This window comes from Rutilus rutilus, assembly GCF_951802725.1.
Source record: "Rutilus rutilus genome assembly, chromosome: 13".
Lineage (NCBI taxonomy): Eukaryota > Metazoa > Chordata > Actinopteri > Cypriniformes > Leuciscidae > Rutilus > Rutilus rutilus.
The window spans coordinates 38,769,478-38,788,764 of NC_140218.1; the positions used below are offsets into that span (position 1 = coordinate 38,769,478).

Sequence of the window (19,287 nt, forward strand, 5' to 3'; positions counted from 1 at the left end):
ACTCAAACCAAATAATTATTTATAAGGGTAAAAACACTGTTTCTCACACTTGTGTGTTGCAACATTGCTGTCAGATCCAATGTAGTCGTCACTGCATCATCTGTTATTTCCAGTCTCTCTGAAAAGCCTGCAGTGAACAGTGTTATGTTTACAAACAAATCCTCAGTAAATCCAGTTTCAGGATTCTTTGATGAATAAAAAGTTCAAAATAACAAGATTTATCTAAAATAGAAAGCTTTTGCAACATAATAAATGTCTAAACTGTCAATACAATTATTAATTTATTTAATTTCTTTCCAAAAATAAATAAAAGAATAAACTCTTACTGACCCCAAACTTTTGAACGGTAGTGACTAGTGACAGTGATACAAAAGCTTTCTATTTCAGATAAATGCTGTTCTTTTGAACTTTCTATTCATCAAATAATCCTGTTAACGGTTTCAACATTGATAATAATAAATGTTTCTTGAGCATCCAATCATCATATTAGAATGATTTCTGAAGGATCATGTGACACTGAAGACTGGAGTAATGATACTAAAAATTCATCTTTACCAACACAGAAATAAATTGCATTTAAAATATATTCAAATAGAAAACAGTTATTATAAATTGTACAAATATTTCACAATATTACTGTTTTTGCTGTATTTTGGATCAAATAAATTAAGCCTTTGGTGAGCAGAAGAGACAGAAGAGACTTTTATATTGTCGTAATACTACAGAAAAACCACAGTAACCATGATTGTAGTAACCATGCTTTTAAAAACCATGGATCATGTACCATAAATTGGTTGTATTACCACAGTGTAGCCATGGTTTTACTAAATTATCTTGAATTACATTTAAGCCATTTAGTTACAACAAACATCTACAAAATAACAACAGAAAGAAGTATGTATGTCATTTTATGATACAGACTTCATTACAGAAATTACATAATCTGAAAGAAAATATAAACTTGCATTTGTTCTCAGATGTGACGTGAAAATATCTTCAGAATACTGCTAAGTGATAACTGGTAAGTTTGGTGCTACATAGGCTGAGATGTTTGTACTGGTGAATGACAAAAAACTCATTTTGAGAAAACGGCAGTTAAAGATTTAAACAGCTCTGAATGAGATTTTGTCATTAGCTTTAAATCCCCCTTTGGACAGTCACGATTGGTTACTGATAGAAAGGAAATGCCCATATTTGGGTTACATAGCATTGTGCAGGAGACTCAGAGCTTTACAACGAATACCGGTCATGACAGACTTCAGTAAACAGACGGATCTCGGCGTGTCGCGTTGGAATGCTAACTTCTTGGTAAATTTGGGAGAAACTTACTGCCGCGAGTAAACAAAATGTAATAAAATAAACATCTTAATGTATATTTTCAACGTTTTCTTTATAGCAGCTTGAAAGAACACATATTGAAGGAGTAAACTAGCCCAAAATCTCAAAACTGACCATTGCATGAAAATCAGTGTTTTTGCCTGCCGTGTCTCGCCTTAAATCAGTATGTGAAGTTAAAGTACTCCTCTTAGTGGATTCATGCAATCGCCACCAATCTCGGTCATGACATGAAATTCATCTAAATTTAAATAATCACATGGATATGGGTATTATGGTTCACGGTCATAGTGCCACCATCTGCTGCAGGAAATGTGGCGTATTAAGATGACTTTTACATAGTCATTTTACATTTATGTGCATTTACATTTAGTTTGCACACATGGCTTAAAACAATTTAATTATGATAATGCTTAACTTTTTATTTTATTTTAGGATCCCTTGCACTTGGATGATGGAGATGAACCTATATATCCAGGAAGTGATGTCATAAAGGTAGAGACTATTTTAATGATTCTCCCATTTGTCCTGCGTCATAAAATAAGTGGAGAGGGTCTGAAAGATTTCCTGTCATTACTGCACATCTTGTTTCCAAGTATTCTGCCAGCCACAAAATACATACCCTTTCTATCCATTACAAATCAATTTGAAATTCACTTTTACTGTGAGTCGTGCAAAGGATACATTTGTAAGGAAGTAATAGTACTCAGCAAATGTCCTCATTGTGATCTTCCTTTTGACATTGCCTCTAACCTTAAAAGGGGATCATTTATGATCTATTTGCCATTGTAGGAGAATGAGCTGTCTGTGCTGCACTTACTGCGCATGCGTCGCGACTGAGCGCGTTGTTTGTGTTTGAGCTCTGTCGAATTGATTCATAATCCTTGACTTTGTTCTTTACACTCATTTACAAACGAACATTTTCTATTTTTACAGCGTGTGAACATATCTCTGATACTATTATCTATAAAAAACAATCGGATTGCTTTCATATCGCTACTTATATCCAACTTTCCAAACTTCCGCTACTAGCCTTAGCCCGCTAGCATTGCATGCGTGGTTTCGCCTATCGATCGTCTTATTTACACCCGTATCACTGAAAGCTATAATTCGCCATTATAGCACATCTCCTATAATGGCGAATATATTGGATGTGTGTCTAACGTTACCTTTGAGTGCAGGTGAGGACACCTTCGAGCTGCATTCTGTGCAGTTGGAGTTGGAGTCGGTGGACAAGCAGATCCGCGACCTACTAGAGAGACAGGCCGAGCTGAGAGAGCGACGATCCGCGCTTGAAACATCACGCGCCGATGCTCACAAGTCAGTGGTTAGTAACCTTTTGACTCCGACCTCGTCCGACCCGAGCACTCAGGACGCGATCATCACTGGTTTCATTCACTCCGGCACCGACACATCACCATGGACCCTGGGTGATTCCACAGCGGAAGACGCGAGCCAGGACCAGAGCAAGGACCTCTCCGCCCCTCCCGGTCTTCGAGATCTCCACCCGGAACCGCTTCTCCCCTCTACGCGAGACGGAACGCGACGCTGTGATTATCGGCAGTTCCATCGTCTGGCATGTCCACGCTACCTCAGGTAAAGGTAAGGTGCGCACTCACTGCTTTCCTGGTGCTCGTGTTCTCGATGTAGCTGCGCAGGTCCCCGAGATCCTGAACGGTGACGAGCGCGTCGGAGCTGTCGTGCTGTACGCGGGAACGAACGACATCAGGCTGCGGCAGACGGAGGTTCTGAAGAAGGACTACAGGAGCCTGATCGAGACGGTACGCAGCACATCGCCTGAAACAATGATCATCGTGTCTGGACCGCTTCCCACGTACCGACTAGGACATGAAAGGTTCAGTAGATTATTTGCTCTAAATGAATGGCTAATGTCATGGTGTAATGAACAGAGACTGCTCTTTGTAAATAATTGGAATCTGTTCTGGGAGCGACCTAGGCTCTTCCGCGCTGATGGCCTTCACCCCAGCAGAATCGGAGCAGCTCTTCTGTCGGACAACATCTTCAAGATGTTACACACCATATGACTAGTAAGTCAAAGTCAAAATCACAGTCTTTGCTGTCCCAACTTAATTGATATACTGTAAGTACCAATGTAGAACATTATATAGAAACTGTGCCTATTCCTCGTTTAGTGAGGTCAAACATTAAATCTACTGTAGGATCTAGGAAAAATCTAATTGTGATTAAACCAGAAAATCTCAATATTAGTGAACAAAAACAATTTCTAAAGCTAGGTCTTCTAAACATTAGATCGCTCACACCTAAGGCGGTTATTGTAAATGAAATGGTCACAGATAATAGTTTAGATGTACTTTGCCTTACTGAAACCTGGCTGGGGGTTGGGTTGTGAACCCAAACAAACAGATGAACTAGAGGAAATGACTAGCACTATGAGCACCATTTTCTCTAGTACATTAGACAGTGTTGCACCAATTAGATTAAAAAGGGTTAGAGAGAAAATTAAAGCACCATGGTTCAACAGTGCTACGCATGTTTTAAAGAGAGAAACTCGTAATTTAGAGCGTAAATGGAAACAAACTAATTTAGAGGTCTTTAGAATCGCGTGGAAAGACAGTATGTCACATTATAAAAAGGCCCTAAAAGCAGCCAGGGCTGAGCATCTCCGCAAACTAATAGAAAATAACCAAAATAATCCAAGGTTTTTATTTAACACCGTGGCTAGACTAACAAATAAACAGACGTCACCTGAGCAAAATATATACTACTACAGTGTACAGACCCCAAATTACAGACCCATTTCAAATCTTCCATTAATGTCTAAAATACTAGAAAAAGTTGTGTCCGCTCAATTGTGCTCTTTCTTGCAAGAAAATGATATCTATGAAAAATTTCAGTCAGGATTCAGGCCGCATCATAGCACAGAAATTGCGCTCGTTAAAATCACAAATTGAGCGTCAGCGTCAGTTCTGGCAGGCCAGGGCTGCGTTCAGCCCCGACAAAACGTTGCACAATGTTTTTTAAACAGAAACGGTGATGCGTTGAACACACTGTTCTGATGACGTAAGAGTTGCAACTATGGCAGCTGAGAAGGCCATTCTTTGTGTTCTTTGTGAAGAATTTTCTGAGCCTGATGAAGTCGGTATAAATATGTGTTTAATACTACAAAATATGCCCGATGTTACAGTTACTGCACTTGCCGCCCAGAACAAAAGAGAACATCCCAATCGAGTGAAGGGATTGCTGAAACTGAAGCACACATCTTACCTAATTCAGACTAAAACACATCTATTTAGCCTCACATACTGACTTTATTTGTAGGTCATACTGTTTTAATACCCTGTATTTTCTTTCTCATTTTTAGGAAAAGCACTTAATTACCATTGTTTATTTCTATACCAAATGTCATACACTTGCAATGAAGCTAAAAATATAAACAACTACATCATTATGTTGATATCCTATATTTTTTACAATAAAACTTTCGATAAACATGTCTTCTAATATCCTCAGTTGTTGCGTATACCGAGCTGCAGCGAACACATGTAAATTACTTTCCTTGAACCCATTGTGCGAGTTCACTTTAATACCACTTTAATGTTGCTGCTGATTGGACTGCAGTTCTGACACACCCACCAAACAAGAGAAAACGTATCTCAAACCCCGTTGCACACCGGTGCACGCCGTCTCCAGGAAACATGACGTTCAACCCGGAAACCGTAGCAAAACGTTGCGCACCGTTTTGAACTTGAACATGCCCCAGGTAGTCAAGACGCTGCTAATGCTATTTGCTAACAACCCTGTCCCGTCAGCTGATCTGCTCCAGCTGAGCTGCATTAGGCGCCCTATTTAAAGCACATTCAGTTTGCTCGTACATGCATGCTGCTCGCTTCTGCTGATCTGTACACTGGTAAAAAGTTGTTTAATTCCTTCATCTAGCTTGTTTCTCAGAAGGTGGCTTAGTCATCTCTTCATAGCGCTTACACTGCAGACTGTCAAAACAGTTCAAAGTCAGATAATTCTGGGTAACAGCATGTTTTAGCTATTGCAGTCTTGAATAGTAATTTCAGTAATTAAATTAAGGTGGCTCAGACGACACCGTTCGAGACACTCAATTTCTGTTTTGGGGGGAATAGCTCATCTAGTTAAAATAATGTGAGAGCCCTTATGCTGCTGCTGCATCCCCTCATGCTGATAATGCTGTCTCTATATGCGGCTGCTATCTCCTCATACTGCTGCTGTCCCCTGACTTCTGCTAACTCATGAATGGTCAGGGGACTCATCTGATCAGAACATACTGCTGCTGCTGTCCCCTGATTCTGCTAACTCATGGGTGGTCAGGACTCATCTGATTATAACATATTGCAATTATTTGTATACTCGTAGATTACTAAGCATATAATTGTTAAAATAAAATCATCCTCTGTATCTCAGAGGATTGCCAGGTGTGGTTTTGTTTGGGAGGATATTTTAGCTCTCCCAGTCCTAAACTGTGTGAGCGTTCCCTAATGCTGCTGCTGCTGTCCTCTGACTCTCTGCTATTTCATGGTGCTCATGAAAGGTCAGAGGACTCCCTGAACAGAGCCATACCGCCAAATTTCAATTCAGGAACATCCACTTGTTTGCAATCTATTCAATGAAAATTCTTTATTTTTATTGTCCGTGTGTTCTTGACTTAATGGACCTGACAGAAATGATTTACTTTTAGCTCCTGACCAAGGCTGTATCTCAATACTAGTTTTACTCGATCTTAGCGCTGCGTTTTACACTATAGATTGACACTACAATGGCGCCGCTGCGTTCGGCCGCTGCGTTCGGTCGCCGTCAGGGTAGCTCCTCATAGATTGTGCTTTTACTTAATTTTTTACTTACTTTTTCTTTCTCTTTCTACCCGTATTACATCTGCACTGATAACTTACGAGAAAATGACACTTTTGGATATTGGATATCGCTGTACTGACTTGTTTTGGGACACTTTATCCTCGAACTCTTCATTTCCACCGGAGATTCTTCGCAACGAAGAAACAAACAATGGACACCCACCGAGACGACGCTACAAAAAACATCGCGGGAAACGCGCCGGTATTCGAAACAGATTGAGGCAGAGAGCACACAGTCCTCCTCTGCCTAGCATTTTACTCGCCAATGTCCAATCCTTGGAGAATAAGATGGACGATCTGAGAGCCAGGACAAGTTTCCAACGGGACATCAGGGACTGTAACATCTTTTGTTTTTCTGAAACATGGCTCGCGACCTCAGCCCCGGACTCTACTGTGACGCCGTCTGATAACTTCTTTGTGTTACGGAAGGACAGAACAGTTGAGGCCGGGAAAACAAAGGGTGGTGGAGTGTGTTTTATGATTAACAAGAAATGGTGTGACCCCAGGAACACCACCACTCTGTCGCACTCTTGCTCGCCCCATTTGGAACATTTATCCATCTCTTGCCGTCCATTCTATCTACCCCGGGAGTTCTCATCGATCATCGCTACTGCTGTTTACATTCCACCACAGGCCGACATCGGTGAGGCTTTGTCTAAACTCCATGAAGTGCTAAGCGGCTACATAAACAAACATCCTGATGCTGCTTTTATCATCGCGGGGGACTTTAACAAAGCTAATCTCAGGAAAGTCATGCCGAACTTTTACCAACATGTCACCTGCCCTACCAGAGGGAACAATACGCTGGATCATTGCTACTCTCAGTTTAAGAATGCCTACAAAGCCCGATCACAACCCGCTTTTGGCAAATCGGACCATGCCGCCATTTTCCTCACACCGGAATATAAACAAAGGCTCGTCCAGGAACCTCCGGTGCAGAAAGTGGTGACGCGCTGGTCCTCCACTTCTGAAACTTGGCTACAGGCGGCTCTTGATGACGTAGACTGGGACATGTTCCGGGCGAGCTCATCTGACGTCAGCGAGTTTACGGACGTAGCATTAAGTTTTGTAAACACACTAACAGAACAAGCAACGGAAACTGTAACTATCAAGATTTTCTCAAATCAGAAACCATGGGTGGACAAAAATATTCGTGCTGCAGTGAACAAACGCACGGAAACATACAACGCCGGTCTTCTGTCGGGAAATATGAGCGAGTACAAATCATCCTGCTATGCTCTTCGCCACGCAGTTAAAGACGCCAAACTCCGCTACAGGGATCGTGTGGAGACTCACTTCCAACTAAATGACTCCAGACGCATGTGGCAAGGACTGAGGACCATCTGCACCTTCGGCACCAAATCCTCTACAGAGGTGAGAGCAGATCCGTCGCTGGCTGACGAGTTAAACTCTTTCTTTGCTCGCTTTGATTGCAATCGCGGCAGAGCAACTCTGCCTCTCGGCGCGCGAGAGAGTAGCGGACAGAGCGGCGACAACCCTGCAATCACCGTGTCGGAGGACGAGGTTAGACGGGCGCTAAAGCGGGTTAATGTCAGGAAAGCAGCCGGACCTGATGGCATCTCTGGTCGCGTTCTGAGGTGCTGTGCTGATCAGCTCGCTGGATTGTTTACATCTATCTTCAACGAGTCCCTTGCTACATCCGTGGTCCCCTCATCTTTAAAAAAATCGGTCATCATTCCTGTGCCGAAGAACAATAAACCCTCATGCCTGAATGACTATCGTCCAGTTGGCCTCACATCCACAGTCATGAAGGTATTTGAGAGACTGGTTAAAAACAACATCTGCTCCTTCATACCTGATACACTGGACCCTCTTCAGTTTGCCTATCGGCCAAACAGATCTACGAAGGACGCCATCTCTCACGTCCTACATTCCTCTCTCACCCACATCGACAGCAAAAATGGGAACTATGTAAGGCTGCTTTTCATCGACTACAGCTCAGCCTTTAACACTATAATTCCCAGCAAATTAACTTCCAAACTCCTAAATCTGGGTCTGAATCCTTCAATCTGCAAGTGGATTCAGGACTTTCTTTCATACAGACCCCAGGTAGTGAAAGTAGGCCGGTCCAACTCCGACTCCATCACCCTGAGCGTAGGAGCGCCACAGGGCTGCGTTCTGAGTCCCCTACTTTACTCTCTCTACACACATGATTGCGTGGCTTCTCACAGCTCCACTTCTATTGTCAAATTCGCTGACGATACAGTGGTTCTAGGCCTTATCTCCAACAACAACGAGACCGCATACATGGAAGAGGTTGAGAAATTAACATCTTGGTGCCAGGACAACTGTCTCTCTCTGAATGTGACCAAAACCAAAGAGCTGATTGTGGACTTCAGAAAGAGACAGCAGGCCTTTACTCCTCTTATGATCAGTGGGACACCTGTGGAGAAGGTGAGCAGCTACAAGTACCTCGGTGTGAACATCTCTGAGGATCTTACTTGGACCTCTCACATTCACACACAGGTGAAGAAAGCCAGGCAAAGACTATACCATCTGCGACAGCTGAGAAAATTCAGGGTATCACCAACGATCCTAAAAACTTTCTATTCAGGGGCCATAGAAAGTGTTTTAACTCAGTGTATCACAGTGTGGTATGGGAATAGCTCAAGTCACGACTGCAAATCACTTCAGAGAGTTGTGCGCTTAGCTGAGCGCATCTCTGGGTCTTCTCTCTCACCCCTGCAAGACATTTACCACAAACGCTGCAAGAGCAGTGCCAACAAAATTATTAAGGACTTCAACCACCCACATAACTGTCTCTTCAACTTGCTGCCATCAGGTAAGCGCTACCGCAGCGTGAGGTCTAAAACAGAGAGACTTAGGAGAAGCTTCTTCCCTCAGGCCATCAGGCTCCTAAACTCGGCCTCCTAGCATTATCTGTACCCTGGACATCATACCCGCACTCTGGACATTAATACCTGCACTCAGCACTGACTGCTCTTATTGTAACGAAGCTACAAATCTGCATCCCTGCACTTTACACTGCTGCTATGTAACTACCTCGTTACTATTGTCTGTACATTTCTGTAAATATTCTCAGTTAGCTTACAGATCTTTTTTTTTTTATTTTTTTTTTTTTATTATTTTTTATTATTATTATTTTTATTTATTTAATTTTTTAATTATTATTATTATTAGAAATTATCTTATATTGCTTAAATTGTTAATATTTTTAGTGTTTTATAACATTGCACTATCTTGGAGTTCACCCTATTTACATTTCACTACTGGTTGTATATTCTGTATATAACTGTGTATGTGACAAATAAAAATCTTGAATCTTGAATCTTGAATCTTGAATCTAGATCACAAAATACTCTTATATCGACTACAAAACTACACTGGTGTTCATGGACAGGCATTAAACTGGTTTAGATCGTACCTATCAGACCGCTACCATTTTGTCTGTTTAAATGGGGAAAAATCGAAGATAATGCCAGTAAACTATGGAGTGCCGCAGGGATCTGTGTTAGGCCCTCTATTATTCTCAGTATATATGATGCCACTTGGTAATATTATAAGAAAACATGGAATTAGTTGCCACTGTTATGCTGATGACACTCAATTATATATTTCATCACGACCAGATGAAAACACTAAATTATCTAAATTGACAGAGTGTGTTAAAGATATAAAATACTGGATGGCGTGTAATTTTCTGCTATTAAATTCAGATAAAACGGAGGTATTACTTATTGGTCCAAAAAACTGCCCACAAAACCTCTTGCAATGCAACTTTAATTTAGAAGGATGTCCTGTTACTTTATCCACTACAGTAAAAGACCTGGGTGTTATACTAGACCGCAACTTGTCTTTCGAAAATCATATTTCATGTTACAAGGACAGCCTTTTTCCACCTTAGAAACATTGCTAAGCTACGTAATATGCTATCAGTTTCTGATGCAGAAAAGTTAGTTCATGCATTCATGACCTCGAGACTAGATTACTGTAATGCTTTATTAGCTGGTTGTCCTGCATCCTCAATAAACAAGCTACAGTTAGTCCAAAATGCAGCCGCTAGAGTTCTTACTAGATCAAGAAAATATGATCATATAACATCAATTCTATCATCTCTACACTGGTTACCTACCAATTACAAAGTATTGCTACTGACCTATAAAGCCCTAAATGGTTTAGCTCCTGGGTATTTAACAAATCTTCTACCGCCCTACAATCCATCGCGCTCCTTAACCCTCTGGGGACCAAGCTGTTTTTGGGGCCCTTGAGATGTTCTGACATGCTCTGACATTTGTGCTTTTTTCAGTTATTTATAAACATGTTAATGGCAAAGGTGTAAATTCACTCTATATAGCACAAACAGGCCTACCATAATATGCGAGCAACATGTATGTAGATGTTTGTATTTTTAAGAGAATATGTTTATGCGTGGTTATTTAAAAAAATAAAAATGAAAGTTGCTGAAATAAGACCACAAAACTCATACAAAATATGTGCCCACAAGACTTTTGACTAATGGATGTTTTCTCTTCGAGTTCTAGCTTCAAAATTATGTAAAAATAGTCTTGCTTTATCGTTCACAAAAAAAAATACATTGATTTAAATGGTGTAAAACAGGTTTTGCTTGGAAAGCCAATATGCGAGGGGGAGGAGTAGTTTACACCTTAGATTACCCAGTCCCACCCACTCTGCATAATGACTCTGCATAATTAGCCATTCATTCAGGTGTGACACTGACTGAGCCACAATGCAAGGACAAAATAGCCTATATATTTAGAAGAAGACTTATATTGACCATTTAAGATTTTGCTTACATCTATCTTGTAAATATGTTTTGCTATTTTATTAAAAAGGTTACAATTACAACAATAATTACAATTTCAGCAATATTTCTGCAAAAAAAGTACTCTTTCTTTGTAAAAAAAAAAAAAAAGATTATAGGCCTACATTTTATCATATGTATTCATTAGTTTGAATATAGCCAACATTGGAACATCTTAGTCTATGACTTTATTTTTGACTAAATAGTATTTTATATATATGAGCAGAAAAGCTTATTTGATGTGACAGTATATTCTACAGTAAAAACTGTACCCAAATCTAGTCAACAAAATATTGTCTTTCATACTTCGCCTGACTGTAACGTTGTTTTTATGAAATATTAGGGCATAGCCTATAAATGTTAATTTGCAGTTTAATACGTTGCTTATACAAATACATTTTATTTCAACATATTTCAGTCGATTTTTACTCATCTCAGTAGGCTCTAGCAAAGCAGTTTATTCACACACAGACGCGCGATTCATATTTAGGCTAAACAGTCTTTACAAATATGTACCCTTCATTCATCTCACAGAAACGCGATTCATATTTAGGCTAAACAGTCTTTACAAATATGTACCCTTCATTCATCTCACAGAAACGCGATTCATATTTAGGCTAAACAGTCTTTACAAATATGTACCCTTCATTCATCTCACAGAAACGCGATTCATATTTAGGCTAAACAGTCTTTACAAATATGTCCCCTTCATTCATCTCACAGAAACGCGATTCATATTTAGGCTAAACAGTCTTTACAAATATGTACCCTTCATTCATCTCACAGAAACGCGATTCATATTATAGAAACGCGATTCATCTTTTTGTTTACATAGGCCTACACTAACGTTATTCCATAACGTTATTCCACATTAACACTTGAGAAAGGATAACTTAGCCTACCTCACTCCTCAGCGGGATCTGCTCCTCATATCAGCACGGAAAATTTTCTCCATAAGGTAGGCTATATTATGCCTCTTTGTTTACAGTTGATGTGGGCGTTTCACAGACTGAAATGGTTCTCAGAATTTGCGTTTGAATAGCGCGCGCTCTCCGGGGCGTGGTCAAATTACTGTGAATCATCTCGTAATGAGCTCGACTGGAGTCGCTCTCTTTTTATACAGATTACAGAAGCTGATAATATTTGTTTTTTATATAAATTACTTCATTTAAAAGCTGCGATCTCAAGCTTTATGCCCGTGGGTCTGTTTCCCTGTTTGACTGAATTTTCGCGGAGTTATAGATCATTTTCGAACGCGTTTCAAATGGGAGTTTACTGACAGAGAGAAGGCAGAAATAGCATCATGTTAGTTTTTCTTTATTTGTCAAAAAGCAAAACACTTTATTTTTATTGTGAGTATACAGAAAAAAAAATAGAAACTGAACAGGATCGATTGATGTATTACACGAAAATGAAAGATCAAAATTAACAGAGCATTTTGTGTTTATTTTTCATTGCTAAAAAAAAAAACGAGCAAAACGCGCGGGCGCGTTTTTGGTCCCCAGAGGGTTAAGATCACTAAATTCAAGGCTTCTGGTCATTCCTAGGATATCTAAGTCCACTAAAGGAGGGAGGGCGTTTTCACATTTAGCTCCTAAACTCTGGAATGGTCTTCCTGATATTGTTCGAGGCTCAGACTCGCTGTCCCAGTTTAAAACTAGATTAAAGACGCATCTCTTCAGCCAAGCATTCACATAATACTTACCTTTTATACTACAGTTAAATCGGATCAAATGCATTAATATTATGAACAGCAGCTATGCTAATTATTTCCCATCTGCTTTTCTGTCATTATCTCGGGATGCTAGTCCCAAGGTAAATAGAGTTCGTCAGCTCCAGTTTGTATCCAGTCTCTCATGGAGACTTCAGATGCCCCAACACCCGTGAAGAGACGACTCGACGCCCGTGAAGAGACGACTCGACGCCCGTGAAGAGACGACTCGACGCCCGTGAAGAGACGACTCGACGCCTGTGAAGAGACGACTCGACGCCTGTGAAGAGACGACTCGACGCCCGTGAAGAGACGACTCGACGCCCGTGAAGAGACGACTCGACGCCCGTGAAGAGACGACTGTACGCCCGTGAAGAGACGACTCGACGCCCGTGAAGAGACGACTCGACGCCCGTGAAGAGACGACTGTACGCCCGTGAAGAGACGACTCTACGCCCGTGAAGAGACGACTCTACGCCCGTGAAGAGACGACTCTACGCCCGTGAAGAGACGACTCGACGCCAGTGAAGAGACGACTGTACGCCTGTGAAGAGACGACTCGACGCCCGTGAAGAGACGACTCTACGCCCGTGAAGAGACGACTCGACGCCCGTGAAGAGACGACTCTACGCCAGTGAAGAGACGACTGTACGCCCGTGAAGAGACGACTCGACGCCCGTGAAGAGACGACTCGACGCCCGTGAAGAGACGACTGTACGCCCGTGAAGAGACGACTCGACGCCTGTGAAGAGACGACTCGACGCCTGTGAAGAGACGACTCGACGCCCGTGAAGAGACGACTCGACGCCCGTGAAGAGACGACTCGACGCCCGTGAAGAGACGACTCGACGCCCGTGAAGAGAAGACTCGACGCCCGTGAAGAGACGACTCGACGCCCGTGAAGAGACGACTGTACGCCCGTGAAGAGACGACTCTACAACTGTGAAGAGACGACTGTACGCCTGTGAAGAGACGACTCGACGCCTGTGAAGAGACGACTCGACGCCTGTGAAGAGACGACTCGACGCCTGTGAAGAGACGACTCGACGCCAGTGAAGAGACGACTCGACGCCCGTGAAGAGACGACTCGACGCCCGTGAAGAGACGACTCGACGCCCGTGAAGAGACGACTCGACGCCCGTGAAGAGAAGACTCGACGCCCGTGAAGAGACGACTCGACGCCCGTGAAGAGACGACTCGACGCCCGTGAAGAGACGACTGTACGCCCGTGAAGAGACGACTCGACGCCCGTGAAGAGACGACTCGACGCCCGTGAAGAGAAGACTCGACGCCCGTGAAGAGACGACTCGACGCCCGTGAAGAGACGACTGTACGCCCGTGAAGAGACGACTCTACGCCCGTGAAGAGACGACTCTACGCCCGTGAAGAGACGACTCGACGCCAGTGAAGAGACGACTGTACGCCTGTGAAGAGACGACTCGACGCCCGTGAAGAGACGACTCTACGCCCGTGAAGAGACGACTCGACGCCCGTGAAGAGACGACTCTACGCCAGTGAAGAGACGACTGTACGCCCGTGAAGAGACGACTCTACAACTGTGAAGAGACGACTGTACGCCTGTGAAGAGACGACTCGACGCCTGTGAAGAGACGACTCGACGCCTGTGAAGAGACGACTCGACGCCTGTGAAGAGACGACTCGACGCCTGTGAAGAGACGACTCGACGCCTGTGAAGAGACGACTCGACGCCTGTGAAGAGACGACTCGACGCCGTGAAGAGACGACTCGACGCCAGTGAAGAGACGACTGTACGCCTGTGAAGAGACGACTCGACGCCCGTGAAGAGACGACTCTACGCCCGTGAAGAGACGACTCGACGCCCGTGAAGAGACGACTCTACGCCAGTGAAGAGACGACTGTACGCCCGTGAAGAGACGACTCTACAACTGTGAAGAGACGACTGTACGCCTGTGAAGAGACGACTCGACGCCTGTGAAGAGACGACTCGACGCCTGTGAAGAGACGACTCGACGCCTGTGAAGAGACGACTCGACGCCTGTGAAGAGACGACTCGACGCCTGTGAAGAGACGACTCGACGCCCGTGAAGAGACGACTCGACGCCCGTGAAGAGACGACTCGACGCCCGTGAAGAGACGACTCGACGCCCGTGAAGAGACGACTCGACGCCCGTGAAGAGACGACTCGACGCCCGTGAAGAGAAGACTCGACGCCCGTGAAGAGACGACTCGACGCCCGTGAAGAGACGACTCGACGCCCGTGAAGAGACGACTGTACGCCCGTGAAGAGACGACTCGACGCCCGTGAAGAGACGACTCGACGCCCGTGAAGAGACGACTGTACGCCCGTGAAGAGACGACTCTACGCCCGTGAAGAGACGACTCTACGCCCGTGAAGAGACGACTCGACGCCAGTGAAGAGACGACTGTACGCCTGTGAAGAGACGACTCGACGCCCGTGAAGAGACGACTCTACGCCCGTGAAGAGACGACTCGACGCCCGTGAAGAGACGACTCTACGCCAGTGAAGAGACGACTGTACGCCCGTGAAGAGACGACTCGACGCCCGTGAAGAGACGACTCGACGCCCGTGAAGAGACGACTGTACGCCCGTGAAGAGACGACTCGACGCCTGTGAAGAGACGACTCGACGCCTGTGAAGAGACGACTCGACGCCCGTGAAGAGACGACTCGACGCCCGTGAAGAGACGACTCGACGTCCGTGAAGAGACGACTCGACGCCCGTGAAGAGACGACTCGACGCCCGTGAAGAGACGACTCGACGCCCGTGAAGAGAAGACTCGACGCCCGTGAAGAGACGACTCGACGCCTGTGAAGAGACGACTCGACGCCTGTGAAGAGACGACTCGACGCCCGTGAAGAGACGACTCGACGCCCGTGAAGAGACGACTCGACGCCCGTGAAGAGACGACTGTACGCCCGTGAAGAGACGACTCGACGCCCGTGAAGAGACGACTCGACGCCCGTGAAGAGACGACTGTACGCCCGTGAAGAGACGACTCGACGCCCGTGAAGAGACGACTCTACGCCCGTGAAGAGACGACTCTACGCCCGTGAAGAGAAGACTCGACGCCCGTTAAGAGACGACTCGACGCCCGTGAAGAGACGACTCGACGCCCGTGAAGAGACGACTGTACGCCCGTGAAGAGACGACTCGACGCCCGTGAAGAGACGACTCGACGCCCGTGAAGAGACGACTGTACGCCCGTGAAGAGACGACTGTACGCCCGTGAAGAGACGACTGTACGCCTGTGAAGAGACGACTCTACGCCCGTGAAGAGACGACTCTACGCCCGTGAAGAGACGACTCGACGCCAGTGAAGAGACGACTGTACGCCCGTGAAGAGACGACTCGACGCCCGTGAAGAGACGACTCTACGCCCGTGAAGAGACGACTCGACGCCCGTGAAGAGACGACTCTACGCCAGTGAAGAGACGACTGTACGCCCGTGAAGAGACGACTCGACGCCCGTGAAGAGACGACTCGACGCCCGTGAAGAGACGACTGTACGCCCGTGAAGAGACGACTCGACGCCTGTGAAGAGACGACTCGACGCCTGTGAAGAGACGACTCGACGCCCGTGAAGAGACGACTGTACGCCCGTGAAGAGACGACTCGACGCCTGTGAAGAGACGACTCGACGCCCGTGAAGAGACGACTGTACGCCTGTGAAGAGACGACTCTACGCCAGTGAAGAGACGACTGTACGCCCGTGAAGAGACGACTCGACGCCCGTGAAGAGACGACTCGACGCCCGTGAAGAGACGACTGTACGCCCGTGAAGAGACGACTCTACGCCCGTGAAGAGACGACTCTACGCCCGTGAAGAGAAGACTCGACGCCCGTGAAGAGACGACTCGACGCCCGTGAAGAGACGACTCGACGCCCGTGAAGAGACGACTGTACGCCCGTGAAGAGACGACTCGACGCCCGTGAAGAGACGACTCGACGCCCGTGAAGAGACGACTGTACGCCCGTGAAGAGACGACTCTACGCCCGTGAAGAGACGACTCTACGCCCGTGAAGAGACGACTCTACGCCCGTGAAGAGACGACTCGACGCCAGTGAAGAGACGACTCTACGCCCGTGAAGAGAAGACTCGACGCCCGTGAAGAGACGACTCGACGCCCGTGAAGAGACGACTCGACGCCCGTGAAGAGACGACTGTACGCCCGTGAAGAGACGACTCGACGCCTGTGAAGAGACGACTCGACGCCCGTGAAGAGACGACTCGACGCCCGTGAAGAGACGACTCGACGCCCGTGAAGAGAAGACTCGACGCCCGTGAAGAGACGACTCGACGCCCGTGAAGAGACGACTCGACGCCCGTGAAGAGACGACTGTACGCCCGTGAAGAGACGACTCGACGCCCGTGAAGAGACGACTCGACGCCCGTGAAGAGACGACTGTACGCCCGTGAAGAGACGACTCGACGCCCGTGAAGAGACGACTCTACGCCCGTGAAGAGACGACTCTACGCCCGTGAAGAGAAGACTCGACGCCCGTGAAGAGACGACTCGACGCCCGTGAAGAGACGACTCGACGCCCGTGAAGAGACGACTGTACGCCCGTGAAGAGACGACTCGACGCCCGTGAAGAGACGACTCGACGCCCGTGAAGAGACGACTGTACGCCCGTGAAGAGACGACTGTACGCCCGTGAAGAGACGACTGTACGCCTGTGAAGAGACGACTCTACGCCCGTGAAGAGACGACTCTACGCCCGTGAAGAGACGACTCGACGCCAGTGAAGAGACGACTGTACGCCTGTGAAGAGACGACTCGACGCCCGTGAAGAGACGACTCTACGCCCGTGAAGAGACGACTCGACGCCCGTGAAGAGACGACTCTACGCCAGTGAAGAGACGACTGTACGCCCGTGAAGAGACGACTCGACGCCCGTGAAGAGACGACTCGACGCCCGTGAAGAGACGACTGTACGCCCGTGAAGAGACGACTCGACGCCTGTGAAGAGACGACTCGACGCCTGTGAAGAGACGACTCGACGCCCGTGAAGAGACGACTGTACGCCCGTGAAGAGACGACTCGACGCCTGTGAAGAGACGACTCGACGCCCGTGAAGAGACGACTGTACGCCTGTGAAGAGACGACTCTACGCCAGTGAAGAGACGACTGTACGCCCGTGAAGAGACGACTCGACGCCCGTGAAGAGACGACTCGACGCCCGTGAAGAGACGACTGTACGCCCGTGAAGAGACGACTCTACGCCCGTGAAGAGACGACTCTACGCCCGTGAAGAGACGACTCTACGCCCGTGAAGAGAAGACTCGACGCCCGTGAAGAGACGACTCGACGCCCGTGAAGAGACGACTCGACGCCCGTGAAGAGACGACTGTACGCCCGTGAAGAGACGACTCGACGCCCGTGAAGAGACGACTCGACGCCCGTGAAGAGACGACTGTACGCCCGTGAAGAGACGACTCTACGCCCGTGAAGAGACGACTCTACGCCCGTGAAGAGACGACTCTACGCCCGTGAAGAGACGACTCGACGCCAGTGAAGAGACGACTGTACGCCCGTGAAGAGACGACTCGACGCCCGTGAAGAGACGACTCTACGCCAGTGAAGAGACGACTGTACGCCCGTGAAGAGACGACTCGACGCCCGTGAAGAGACGACTCGACGCCCGTGAAGAGACGACTGTACGCCCGTGAAGAGACGACTCGACGCCCGTGAAGAGACGACTCGACGCCTGTGAAGAGACGACTCGACGCCTGTGAAGAGACGACTCGACGCCTGTGAAGAGACGACTCGACGCCCGTGAAGAGACGACTCGACGCCCGTGAAGAGACGACTCGACGCCTGTGAAGAGACGACTCGACGCCTGTGAAGAGATGACTCGACGCCTGTGAAGAGACGACTCGACGCCCGTGAAGAGACGACTCGACGCCCGTGAAGAGAAGACTCGACGCCCGTGAAGAGACGACTCGACGCCCGTGAAGAGACGACTCGACGCCCGTGAAGAGAAGACTCGACGCCCGTGAAGAGACGACTCTACGCCTGTGAAGAGACGACTCCACGACTCTACGCCTGTGAAGAGACGACTCTACGCCAGTGAAGAGACGACTGTACGCCTGTGAAGAGACGACTGTACGCCTGTGAAGAGACGACTCGACGCCTGTGAAGAGACGACTCGACGCCTGTGAAGAGACGACTCGACGCCTGTGAAGAGACGACTCGACGCCCGTGAAGAGACGACTCGACGCCAGCGACGTTATGCCCTAAATTAATACATGATTAACTAACTTTATTTTTCTATGTACATTTCTGAAATGCACTTTCTGTAAAGCTGCTTTGAAACAATATGTATTGTGAAAAGCGCTATACAAATAAATCTGAATTGAATTGAATTGTCTTCCTCACTGAAAGATGTCCTTGAAAGTCTGAAAAAGAACTCCCAATAAACAAAGCTGAATGGGAATGGGATGACACAATTCGCGACATTTTTGATGGTGACGTCATGAGAGAGCACAAAACAATTGGCCAGTGGGATTTGGCATTAGATTTGACATTACTTTGGAATTGTGATGGACTTCCCGTATTTGAATCATCTCAGT

The 19,287-nt window shown here is 46.5% G+C and overlaps 1 protein-coding gene across 1 annotated transcript in view; it reads left to right on the forward strand.

Annotated features, from left to right (window-relative positions):
• The window catches only part of LOC311302904 (uncharacterized protein), a 32,156-nt gene that overhangs the window by 10,658 nt on the left and 2,211 nt on the right, over positions 1–19,287 (forward strand). Inside the window, exons 2-3 of the mRNA XM_084429030.1 lie at positions 1,771–1,830; positions 2,517–3,383. Of these exons, the coding sequence (XP_084285156.1) occupies positions 3,377–3,383 (7 nt within the window). The 5' untranslated portion in view covers positions 1,771–1,830; positions 2,517–3,376. The remainder of the gene's footprint in view (positions 1–1,770; positions 1,831–2,516; positions 3,384–19,287) is intronic.